This window comes from Saccoglossus kowalevskii, chromosome 16 (assembly GCF_978046115.1).
Source record: "Saccoglossus kowalevskii chromosome 16, keSacKowa6.1, whole genome shotgun sequence".
NCBI classification, from domain to species: Eukaryota; Metazoa; Hemichordata; class Enteropneusta; family Harrimaniidae; genus Saccoglossus; species Saccoglossus kowalevskii.
This window is the reverse complement of record NC_140656.1, coordinates 35308515-35322660: the sequence shown is the minus strand read 5'-3', so window position 1 is coordinate 35322660 and position 14146 is coordinate 35308515. Positions and strand designations below refer to the sequence as shown.

At 36.8% G+C, this 14146-nt stretch overlaps 1 protein-coding gene across 1 annotated transcript; it reads left to right on the top strand.

Annotated features, from left to right (window-relative positions):
* Positions 1–7926: 7926 nt before the first annotated feature.
* Positions 7927–13884, top strand: LOC146733850 (uncharacterized). Its single transcript, XM_085491430.1, has 5 exons — positions 7927–8105; positions 11963–12088; positions 12216–12332; positions 12821–12974; positions 13179–13884. The coding sequence occupies exons 1-5, from the start codon at positions 8031–8033 to the stop codon at positions 13277–13279; spliced, it is 573 nt and encodes a 190-aa protein (XP_085347556.1). The 5' UTR covers positions 7927–8030; the 3' UTR covers positions 13280–13884.
* Positions 13885–14146: the final 262 nt, after the last annotated feature.

The window sequence follows — 14146 nt, the reverse complement described above, 5'->3', positions numbered from 1 at the left end:
TTTAGCTCCATGGTGTATTGCAAACAAATAGCATAGCGCCGGTCGGCAATTTTTATTCTGGTCGGAAATGATCATAGCATGGTGTGCAGAGTTTTATATGTAAAGCAAAATGTTAAGAATATATTAAAATTTGTGGAAAAGGGCAAAAGCTCTTACCTTCTATTAGTACAATGTTTGTACGGCGTCCTGGGCTGGCTAGAAAAATAACCTATGTCATCAAAAGATGCGTGTACGTGTACTGTAAACAATTTCCATGACGCTGCATTAGATGCGTAGAGTCGACGTCACGATTTGTGCGTATCAAGTTTTCTCCGTTATTTTCAACAAATAATTCACTTTTTTCTCCTGGGAAAACGTCGTCAATCTTATTTTATTAACCTGAACTTTGTATTGACAGCGCAAATTATACCCAAATAAGCGTCTTTGGTTGATTTCTGGCACCCAAAATTGATTCTCGTCTCAGTCCTAATTACGCGTTTATGAATGCCCTGGTGATCCAAAATTGACCTCGCATGAAAATACTGCCGCCTACGGCGGGTCCCGGGATCATTGCGTCCAGTGAGTTACACGTAAGGTCTTCAGTTATTAATTCAGGCAAGCAGCATATGAAACATGGTGTCAGAAGTGATTGTTATTTGCCATAACTAAAGAAATTTGATCCACGTAAACAGAAGCAAGACTGATCTTATCGGCGATCGGAGATCGACAGTGAACGCACGACGGCAGTTCAGCGACGTCAAGTTTGACAGAAACGCATCAGATTTCACAAAAAATCTGTGAGTAAACTGACTTTTACAAGCACCGAGAGTCGTAATTAAATACGTGTTGATGAATCGCTGATGATTTATTACTGTGTACATCTTTTGAAGCATAGCAACGTCTTTGAAAACGATCGTGTTTCAAAAAGTACAGATTCGAATTTTGCAAATTCCCACTACATTGTTGTTATGATACACAACATGGAGAACATCAAGGAACCAGATAAAGTTGATGTGAACGCCAACAATTTAGCATTGGTGTGGAAGAGGTGGAAAAAAGAGTTGACACATTATACAGAGCTAGTGTTAACAGAAACACAGGGAAACAAGAAATGCAAATTATTTCTATATCTCATCGGAAAAGAAGGAAAAGAGATATATGAAACAATGAAATTTGAGAAAGAAGAGAAAGATCTCAAGTTGGAAGACTTAATTAAAGCTTTTGATGATCACTGCAACCCGAAGAACAATGAAACAGTAGAGAGATACAAATTCTTCACTAGAAATCAAGAACCTCATGAAGGACTTGACAAGTACATAACAGATTTAAAGTTTCATGTAATTTCAGTACATCACATGACTCTCTCATCAGAGACAGACTAGTTTGTGGTATTGGTGACACCAGACCCAGAGAAAGACTGTTGAATGAAACGGATTTAGATTTAGACAAGTGTCTCCAGATCTGCAGAGCTTCTGAACTGTCTAAAGGGAGAATCCGAACTAGAGAAGCCCCTGTAGTTGTCCATGCAGTGAGACAGTCACATGATAAAGCACAGAAGTCATGCAAGTAGACATCTAGTGTGTTGCTACAGAGTTACAAATACTGTGGCAATGAACATGATCAGGATAAAAACAAGTGTCCTGTCTATAGAAAGCAATGCTATAACTGCAAAAGGATGAATCACTTTGCCTCACAGTGCATGTAGAGTAAGCGCAAACAGAAAGCAGTGTATAATATAGCAGAATACAGTGACAATGAGTTTGAGGAGATACAGTTAGTCACTTTATCACCAGAAAACGAATATATCAATAGAGTGACTGAGAGCAGTTTTCCCAAGCAGATACATGCTACAATGAACATTAATTAAAGAGACCAGTCAAGTTTCAGCTTGATTTGGGAGCATCATGCAGCATCATTTCATTAATGGAACTAGGCAATGTGAATGATTACGAATTCATGAAGACAGATAGAGTACTAGTGATGTACAACAAGGCAACGATGAAGTCCAAGGGACAGACCAAAGTCAAAATGGTCAACCTAAAAAATTGAAAAAAATACAGAGCAGAGTTTGTAGTAGTTGACGATGAGACAAGCATACCGTTACTAGGAAGTAGAGCTATTCAACAAATGGGACTAGTTAAGGTACAACATGAACAAATCATGGTTGTTAATGACAAACCAACAGCCAAGATGAGACTACCAGTACACCGAACTGACAAGAAAACTGATACAAAGCCAGTGTCAGCAGAGCAAATAGTCAAATAGTCAAAGAGTTTCCAGACGTCTTTGAAGGTACAGGTAAATTAGCAGGAAAGTACCACCTTGAGTTAGACCCAAATGTGCAATCAGTCATTCATCCTCCAAGTAAAGTACCTATAGCAGTCAAAGGTCAGCTAAAGGATGAACTAGATAGACTGATAGAAGAGAAAATAATAGCACCAATTACAGAGCCGACACCCTGGGTGTCTAGTCTAGTAACAGTAATCAAGCCAGGCAAAATGAGAATTTGCATTGATCCGTGTAACTTGAATACAGCACTACGTAGAAGTCATTACCCTTCACAGACTATAGAAGACATATTACCAGAGCTGAGCAAAGCTAAGGTGTTTAGTGTTATGATGCCAAGAATAGTTTCTGGCACATTGAGTTGGATAAGGAGAGCTCTTATCTAACTACATTCAATACACTATTTGGTAGGTTTCGTTGGATATGAATGCCCTTTGTTATATCCACAGTGTCCGAGGAGTACCAGCGTAGACATGACCAAGCTATTGAAGGATTGCCAGGTGTGAGGTCCATAGTCGATGACACACTGATATTTGGTGAAGGAGAATCAGTGAGTGAAGCTACGATAGACCACGACATAAAGATGCGTGCACTGATGAATCTATGCAGAGAGCACAATCTGAAACTGAACAAAGACAAAATCAAATTGAGGTTGAGTCAACTTCCATTCATAACTGATGAAGGTCTAAAGCCAGATTCAGCAAAAGTGAGAGCTGTGACTGAGATGCCGAAGCCAAAAGATGTGGCTGGAATTCAGAGATTCATAGGATTTGTCAACTACCTGAGTAAGTTTCTACCAAAACTTAGTGCTATTTGTGAGCCGCTCAGGAAGCTAACACACAAAGATAGTGAGTGGTGTTGGTTGAAAGTCCATGATGATACAATAGATGAAGTGAAACGGTTAGTCACTTCTTATCCAGTACTTCAATACTATGACATGGATAAAGAACTAACCTTGCAGACAGATGCGTCACAAACCGGTTTAGGTGCAGCCCTAACCCAGAATGGTCAGCCAATAGCTTTCGCAAGCAGAGCATTAACGAATGCTGAGACAAGATATGCTCAAATTGTTATCAGTTATTTTTGGGTTAGAAAGATTTCACCAGTATACCTATGGCAGAAAGGTACAGTCAGATCATAAACCGTTGGAGATGATCCTGCAGAAGCCTCTTCATAGTACTCCAAAGGGACTGCAGAGAATGCTGTTAAGATTACAAAAGTATGGGGTAAACCTGGTATATCACCCGGGAAAGCAAATGTACTTAGCAGATACACTAAGCCGTGCATACTTGCTGGATGAACCCCTAGAAGGTTTGCAGACAGATATTGAAACAGTGAACATGATAGATTATCTACCAATTGCAGAACCGAGAATAGAGGATATCAGACAACACATAGAAAGCGATGAACGCCTTCAGGTGTTGTCTAAAGTGATACAAACTGGATTTCCAGAAAATAAGGCCTGCACAAATAACTCCTTACTTCCATATCCGTGATGAACTAAGCTCTCAGAGTGGTGTGATATTCAAAGGTGAACGAGCAGTAGTACCACGTTCACTAAGAGATGATATGTTAAAGCGTATTCATTCATCACATATTGGTATTGAGGGATGTCTATGCAGAGCCAAAAAATCATTGTACTGACCAAACATGAGTGCAGAGATCAAAGATGACATTGCAAAATGTGATGTGTGCCAGACTGTAGGAACGTGACAACAGAAAGAAACTCTGATTCTGCATGAAGTTCCAGATAGGCTGTGGGCAAAAGTTGGAACCGACCAGTTCGTATTGAATGGAAGAGATTACTTAGTCATTGTAGACTACTATTCCAACTATTGACTACTTACCAGATACAACAGCGAAAACAGTTATAGGTAAACTCAAAGCCCAATTTGCTTGACATGGGATACCAGACACATGTATCTCAGATAACAGTCCACAGGAAGCGTCAGATGCATTTAAGAAATCCAGCAAAGATTGGGGATTTGAACATATTACTTCTTCTCCACGATACCCCCAGAGCAATGGTAAAGTTGAGAACGCAGTGAAGACAGCAAAGAACACCATGTGAAAAGCACGACTAGCTGGCTCAGACCCTTACTTAAGGGTCTGTGATTCGTTGACTAAAATCGTCAATAGTGGGTCTCGTTGAAATCTGGTCAGATGTAAGTAGGGCGGAATTAAAAAAAATCACAAAATCAAAATCAAAGTAAAATAATAAAATAAAAGGGCATTAATAACAAATATAATAAAAAATAAAATTAAAATAAGTTTATAGCCAAAATAATTGAAGCCCATACACTACATCAGATTTTAATCAGATTGGACGAACCCGAGCGTGATCGCGTTAGGAAAAGCTGTATTTGGCCGCAATTAAATTGTGTGATCTGATTGGGCACACCAAAAAGCAAAATCTATCTATCAACTTTCCTGAAACAATTTCAAATTTAACCAATAGATTGTGCCGTTCTATATAATCACGTGATCGTTCGATTTCTCATGAAAACGCGTCACAACACTTGGCCTCGTGTTCTGTTTGCAATGGAAATTCACAAGAACAGGCGTCACTATGTTTGATTTCGTTTACAGCTAGTTCATGTTGATAGTGGGAATTCTGCCAAGGTATAATGGAACTGAACGTAGTGTGTAGGGGACTTTAACTCGCTTGGCCGATAACACTTGCACTGTAGAGATACTAGGTTCGAAGCCATGGAATACACATTAGTTCTTTAGTCATCCAATCTGTAAGCTTAGGTAACTTTTTGCTGTCTCGTACTAAATCTTACATACTCTCCCATCAAACTTTAAGGCGTGGCAAAGTAATGGCTGTAGCATTTGGCATGATCGCCTGATTACCAGTAAGTGTTCCAAAGGTTATAACATAAAAGAAATTTTACTACTGAGCACAATGAGTAAACCATGTACTTCCTGTAATATATGTTTATAATGTCTACCTCAAACATGCACGTTATTGGTCCTAGATAATACTGCAACGTCGTGTGGACCAAAAGTTCGTACGTGATGTCACTGCGATAACAATTTCTAAACTAAAGAAAGAGTCTGTAAAGCAGAGATCATTGTACATATAACTTATTGACGATGTAAGATATAGCCCGGTTGAAATTGAACATATCAAATGAGTAGATCGATGACACTAAAATGGATAATCCAACTGAATGCGTCAGAACCAGGGTCGTAAAACATACTTCATTATATTTTTCGTGTTGGTACCGTCACACTGGAAAGAATATATGCATTCTAGAAAATTAATGTATTCGTTTCTGCATGTGGTGTTTTAAGATTTTTTAAAAAGTTAATCATCATAAATTATCCGAATTAACCCAAATCTTATTGTAACATGTTTAACACAAATAAAATCAGGATATATTTTGCGTGAATTATTCAATCCCCACAGCAATGTTCCAAGTTCCAAGTAAGTTATAATCATAGGGGATCATAGGGATTTGGCCATATGCTAGTTTAAGTTCCATTAGAACATGTGAAAACCTTTGCATTTCCTTCTAATTATTTCTTCGTAATTATCAACTCTAAAAGGCTAGATGTATGTATCTCATCATTCTCCGGTCTTTCAGCTGATTGAACAGAGGCAGAACCTTCAACCCAGCGTACTATCCGTTCGAATGAATTGGAATGAACCGTTTTTAACTAATTATTCCCTTAGAGGGCGCCCTAGCGAGTTCTTTCTCGAAGAGGTACAATTACTTGACAAATTGTGAACGACTGTGGAAGACAACAACGTGGACGACGCTTGACAGACAAGTTAATCTTAATACATTATCATTCGTTTGATTACAGGCAAGACAAACAAATGTTAACTTTGTTTAAATGTTAGAAGAAAGTAATTAGAACGTGTCTGTGCGCTCACCACATATGCATTCACACCTTGTATAGATCCGTTTCATTTTAATAAAAGGTTTGTGACCTCTGGTGGGGATTTCTCCTATATATCCCTTTATAATATGGAGGCCTCGTTTGCCAAAAAAATGTACAAAACAGCGTGTTCAGTAGTATTGTGTTTTGTCAATATGTAATTTCGGTAAGTATTCAGGATCTAATTTGGCCTTATCAAACTGTGTAAGATGTTTGATCAATATGACCAAAACACTAAGAACAGTATCTGGTGCAAATATGCTTTAGATGTACTCAATAAGATGAATACGGCCCTGTTTGACAAGAATAAAAAAAAGACATCTGAGTTCATTAATTCTGATAATATTGAGACTAATTGATAACTAATTGATAACTCAGAGTACTATCCGCTCAAATGAATTGGAATGAACCGTTTTTAACTAATTATCCCCTTAGAGGGCGCCCTAGCGAGCTCTTCCTCAAAGAGGTACAATTATTTGACAAATTGTGAAAGACAACAAAGTCGGACGATGCTTGACAGACAAGTTAATCTTAATACATTATCATTGGTTTGATTACAGGCAAGACTAACATATGTTTACTTTGTTTAAATGTAATTAGAACCAATACGCTCACCGCATATGCATTCACACCTTGTATAGATTCGTCTCATTTTTAATGAAAAGTTTGTGACCTGTGCCATTTGCCAAAAAAATGTACACCTGGGAAATCTCACTCAAGTTTAACCAGGACACTGTGAGGATTGACAGTTTGAGACAAATGTCACGTGGTTATGGGTTATAGTGTATATAAATGAGCAAAAACAATCATCTCGGTACGTCATTTAAAAATGTTCTCAATTTATGAAATGACTCAGTAGCAGTTTACTTATCATCAACACTGCCAAAGTCGTTAAGTCAATTCACCCCCACCCCACTTGAGAGAATGTATACGTAACCATGTTTGTCGTTCACTGACCTGCAGTCGTGTGCAAGACGACTGACTTTTTAGAGTCAAAGAAAAAATACCGCAGATTGAATATTATAAGTTATAATCATATGGGTTCACCGAGATTTGGCGATATGCTAGTTTAAGTTCCATTAGAACATGTGACAACCTGTGCATTTCCTTCTAATTGTATAGATCCGTTTCATTTTTAATGAAAGGTTTGAGACCTGTGGCGGGGATTTCCCCTATCTATTCCTTCATAATATGGAGGCCTCATTTGCCAAAAAAATGTACAAAATTTGATTTAGATGTACTCAAACAGATGAATACGGCCCTGTTTCACTGGAGTATGCAAAACAACAACATCTGAGTTAATTCTGATAATATTGAGACTAATTGACAACCCAGTATGGGTTCGTTTTATTAATGGATCATGCATTCATAGGGTTTAGTTTCAAATCAGTTGTACGTCACCTGACTCAATTCAAAAATGTTGTATTTTACATGTAACAATCATAATTCAATATAACAACACAGCATTAAATGTATTCGATATAACGTATTTTTCATCTAACTTGATTTATGTAAAACAATGAGAAACCATATACTTCTATGTTTATTAATTATTATCAAAATCGAAAAAGGTATATTCCTGTCCTTCTTCCTGGTTCATGTGGTTACCCAAACATGGCCTAACTGCTTTGTTAGCTCTGTAATAGCTATTCAATTTGATTAATGGGTACGACGAACGCGCCATTTCGGAGAAAACGTACTTGAGAAAGTTCACCCAACCAGGACACGGCTGGGATTGACAGGTTGAGACAAACATCACGTGGTTGTGGGTTATAGTGTATATAAATGAGCAGAAACAATCATCTCGGTACATTGCTCAACATTTTGTCAGCAGTCAACAGTGTTAACAGAAAACCGTCAATCCCTGTCATAAGATGAAATTCATTGTAGCAGTGTTGTGTTTCGTTGTCGCATATGTGGCTGCAGCTCCTACTGATAGTACTAGTAGTGTAAGTATGAACAAATCAGTCAGTTGATCAATAACTGTATTTATAAACATATTTGATACATTGTGTATTCTTGATTCCCAATAATACATGATCATTCAAATTCAAACTATATATATATATATATATATATCAGTAATTTTAATGAAAAAAAAGTACATTTATCTTAGTAATAGTGACACCTGTTGTTTAGTGTGATGAACCTCCACGGTTGGGTACAGGAGCATAGAAGTTTTTAATTAAAATTGTTTTCCATAAGAAAAATGAAACCATCATACATGGCCTTATAAACAGCCTTTTACTTCATAGTGGGGTGGGTGAAGTAAAGCTGTGATTATTTTTATTACTTTCTGACCATCTAGTTTGCCATTTACCATGTCCATATAAACTAAAGCTCCAGCCAATATCAGATTTGACTACTTGTTTCAAGCTATGGCACTTGGAAATGAGTGTTGTGACATGTGGCAAATGTCCAACTGTCTTGGTTAATAAGATTGGCTATATTTCAACTAGAAACAGGTAAACCAGTATACCTGTATGTACGAAGCCAGTGATCGTTATTCAAGCCAAAGAAAATGCATCTATTTATATAAATACACATGGACAGAGAATATTTTCTTGGAGCACTAAATGTGACAATTGCCCTACTGTCTGTAATAAATATACCACACCAGCTACATAGTGCCCGACGAGGAGTTGGGTAGGTAGTGAAGAAAAACATTGACTGAAGCCTGGCAGAGGACTGAATTGTTGTCAACAGCAACAAACATACTGGGAAAGTCAAAGACAGTGAAAAAACAAACAAACAAAAACACACAGGCATATAAATACTAACTTTCTAGGATCTTTATTGACTCCAAGTAATCCAGAGTAGAACGAGATGAATCAACGCTATACTCCGCCATCTTTATTTTAATATTAGATGCAACCATTATTCTGTAGGGGACAACGGGTCATAACTTGAGGGGAGTTAACACCCATGATTTTTAAAATGCCTTGATCAATAAGAGTCTAAGTTACAGGGAACATTATTTTCATTTTTCGGTGGACCAATAAATGCATTTGACAGGAAAATAGAAAAACTCTACCACAACAGCAATTAGAACAGCTTGCTGCATTATAAGTATCACTTCCCTGTCAAATTAGTGGTTCATGCTTATTTGAATCTGAACATAACAGGCCAATTCTATCACACCTTGCTAGGCTTGAACTTCCATCCAATCAGAGCATTCCAAATGAACATGATTCTCCACAAAACTAGAGGGCGCTCTGACCAAAAAATTGCCATGATCTAAATAAAAAGAACTGAATGTCCACAGTTATGTCTGTAGGTCCACCTTACCTGCATGCAAAATAAAGTCCAAGATTGGTCGGTTATGTACGTACTTATCCAAAATGAATTCATACCCATTTTAACACGTAGCCAGGGTGGTGAAATTAAACGGTACCCACCGAAAAATACACAGGGTCAGAACCCTGACCAACATATTGAAATAAAGTCCAAGATTGGTCGGTTATGTACATACTTATCCAAAATGAATTCATACCCATTTTAACACGTAGCCAGGGTGGTGAAATTAAACGGTACCCACCGAAAAATACACAGGGTCAGAACCCTGACCAACATATTGAAATAAAGTCCAAGATTGGTCGGTTACGTACGTACTTATCCAGAGTGACTTCAGACCCATTTTAACACGTAGCCAGGGTAATGAAATTAAACGGTACCCACCGAAAAATACACAGGGTCAGAACCCTGACCAACATATTGAAATAAAGTCCAAGATTGGTTTGTTATGTACGTACTTATCCAAAATGAATTCATACCCATTTTAACACGTAGCCAGGGTGGTGAAATTAAACGGTACCCACCGAAAAATACACAGGGTCAGAACCCTGACCAACACATTGAATTAAAGTCCAAGATTGGTCGGTTACGTACGTACTTATCCAGAGTGACTTCAGACCCATTTTAACACGTAGCCAGGGTAATGAAATTAAACGGTACCCACGGAAAAATACACAGGGTCAGAACCCTGACCAACATATTGAAATAAAGTCCAAGATTGGTCGGTTACGTACGTACTTATCCAGAGTGACTTCAGACCCATTTTAACACGTAGCCAGGGTAATGAAATTAAACGGTACCCACCGAAAAATACACAGGGTCAGAACCCTGACCAACATATTGAAATAAAGTCCAAGATTGGTCGGTTATGTACGTACTTATCCAAAATGAATTCATACCCATTTTAACACGTAGCCAGGGTGGTGAAATTAAACGGTACCCACCGAAAAATACACAGGGTCAGAACCCTGACCAACATATTGAAATAAAGTCCAAGATTGGTCGGTTACGTACGTACTTATCCAGAGTGACTTCAGACCCATTTTAACACGTAGCCAGGGTAATGAACCAATGCATTGCCTGATATTAAAAGTTAACTAACGTTTTAGTACATATGTATAAGCATTCAGTAATTTTAATGAAAAAAAAGTACATTTATCTTAGTAATAGTGACACCTGTTGTTTAGTGTGATGAACCCCCACGGTTGGGTACAGGAGCATAGAAGTTTTTAATTAAAATTGTTTTCCATAAGAAAAATGAAACCATCATACATGGCCTTATAAACAGCCTTTTACTTCATAGTGGGGTGGGTGGAGTAAAGCTGTGATTATTTTTATTACTTTCTGACCATCTAGTTTGCCATTTACCATGTCCATATAAACTAAAGCTCCTGCCAATATCAGATTTGACTACTTGTTTCAAGCTATGGCACTTGGAAATGAGTGTTGTGACATGTGGCAAATGTCCAACTGTCTTGGTTAATAAGATTGGCTATATTTCAACTAGAAACAGGTAAACCAGTATACCTGTATGTACGAAGCCAGTGATCGTTATTCAAGCCAAAGAAACTGCATCTATTTATATAAATACACATGGACAGAGAATATTTTCTTGGAGCACTAAATGTGACAATTGCCCTACTGTCTGTGATAAATATACCACACCAGCTACATAGTGCCCGACGAGGAGTTGGGTAGGTAGTGAAGAAAAACATTGACTGAAGCCTGGCAGAGGACTGAATTGTTGTCAACAGCAACAAACATACTGGGAAAGTCAAAGACAGTGAAAAAACAAACAAAAAAAACACACAGGCATATAAATACTAACTTTCTAGGATCTTTATTGACTCCAAGTAATCCAGAGTAGAACGAGATGAATCAACGCTATACTCCGCCATCTTTATTTTAATATTAGATGCAACCATTATTCTGTAGGGGACAACGGGTCATAACTTGAGGGGAGTTAACACCCATGATTTTTAAAATGCCTTGATCAATAAGAGTCTAAGTTACAGGGAACATTATTTTCATTTTTCGGTGGACCAATAAATGCATTTGACAGGAAAATAGAAAAACTCTACCACAACAGCAATTAGAACAGCTTGCTGCATTATAAGTATCACTTCCCTGTCAAATTAGTGGTTCATGCTTATTTGAATCTGAACATAACAGGCCAATTCTATCACACCTTGCTAGGCTTGAACTTCCATCCAATCAGAGCATTCCAAATGAACATGATTCTCCACAAAACTAAAGGGCGCTCTGACCAAAAAATTGCCATGATCTAAATAAAAAGAACTGATATATATATATATATATATATATATATATATATATATATATATATATATATATATATATATATATATATATATATATATATATATATATATAGTTTGAATTTTAGTATATGCAGCTGATCATATGGTGTTTGAATACATTTATTGCATGAAGCCTAAAAATTAACACAAAAACGAATTGTTGTAATTAATTTGTTTCTCCGTTATCACAGTCAGCGATTTTCAATGTGATCCTTGGAGATGAAGAGCAGACTATCACCGTTAATGAAGAAGAAAATATCGAAATCTACCGCACTTCACATTCCGATGATGCAATTATTATCAAAGATTTCAACAGAGTAAGATAATCACTGATTACTATGACGATTTCTTTAACAAGTATTGTTTTGCCTATTCGTCTGTTATAATGTCATTTTATATGCTTCAAATTCACAGTTGTGAAATAGTGTGTTTTTTTACTTTCAGAGATTAGAGGTAATCGCGCCTAAAGGTGGTGAAAAATGTTTCGTGAGACCATTGCGTGCAAGTAAGAATGTGGAACCATCCAAATTAAAAAGAAATTTGGAAAATGACACTGAACAGGTATGTGAAATTTATCACATGTTCTTACACATCCCTTAATAAATAAATTAAATAAATAAATAAATGTATGTATTGGATCTACTAGTTTTATTTCTATATTTCCACACACTAAACTAATTGAGTGTGTTTCATAAATTCGTGTAGTCCATCCTCTTGAATTTATTCAGAAGGGAATTATTACCAACATTGCTAAACTATTTAAAAAAATGAAAGAATCACATGCTTTCATGACAGCGTGTTTGATTTTAAAATTAAATTCAACATGTTGTCTCTTGACTGACAGCTTTTTCAGATTTAATTTTATTCCAACAACGCAAATTCCTTTCAATATATTGCCACGTTAACAATGTCAGATCTCATTGGGTATTGAAATATGTTTTTTTACGTGCTTTGCTTTGTGATGAGTATGTTCTTCGTTTAACAGTAACACGTCTCTATAGATTTGACATACGATGACTTATTGGCTATAAAATTATGCAATGTTACAGGGAGTTGATCAACAGGTGGAACAGGAGAGTGAGGAACATCTCTTACTAGACAATGTACCAATAAAAGACACTTCTTGTTTTGGTGAAACGATCAATGTAGAATGTGATGGTAGAGAGATGTATTGGATGGAGCCTATTCAACATGGAGACGCTGGTAAGGCTCATTCATAACATAACGTATTTATTATGAGGAAGAATGAGACGCGAATTCACTATATATTTAAAATGTTCAACTCACAACAATTTTGATGTGAGTAAAATTTCGTGCACGAATCTACTATTTCACACCAAGTAAGTGATATATTGTCTTTTTAAGGCATGTACTTACGATTGTGTTTTTTCACTTTCCATATATTAGAAACTATGAAGCGTTCGTGTTCCTGGTGGCTTTATTGTGAATATACCTACCTAGGTGGTGGATGGTGGTGGAAAGAGTGTTGGTATATCTTGTTGTGTTAGATTGGTCTACTGACATTCACCGTGATTGTCGAATTTGAAGCTTGCTCATATTCATATCTATATATACAATGTTTTCTGCTTTGATAGTATTCTCAATGCTGTTTCCATGTTAGTCGAGAAGATTCACGTGTATGTACGAGTTTGTATATGCATAGCAATGGGTAGGTTGATTTACTGTAGAGAATGATTAAGTCACTGGCAAAGAACGCCGCTGAGCACGGCTCGGACAAAATTCGTATACAATAATTTTGAAAATTCGACATGCTTCTATGAAATTTGATGTTTATAATTAATTCTTATTACTTTTATTAGTTAACAGAAATTATTTTGTTAAATAATTTAGAATGCTACATTCATTCACATACTGTGAAATATAAATCTTTACAAAGCTAAATTGATGTTAGAATTCAAATTAGTCAATCTGGCAATGGTATTGTGACATCAACGTTCCTTCTTATTTTGTACATGTTCGTAGACAATATTTAGTCAATTGAATATTTGAATTTAAATGAAACTGGGGACCGCTTTTTACAAAATTATGTTTATGTTTATTAGCGTTGTGCTTTTTACTGTAAACGGATTCATCAATAAACTTAATATGCGTATTTGTATTGTGTGTTCATTAAAATATGAGTGAAAAATAGTGATTACCAGGCCTATGAGGTGACTGTAACAAGATGTTATGTTGAACTATGACCCGCCCTCGTGAATATTAAGTAGCTAGACTACTGCGCATGTTTTCGGTGTTGAGTCAGTGATGGATGCAGCATGGTCTGTATTTGTTTACCTACTATACAGAATAAACCCAGAGTTAGCGGGACCAGCGCAATATAAACGTGACCTTGATAATGGGGTTCTGTTTTTCCT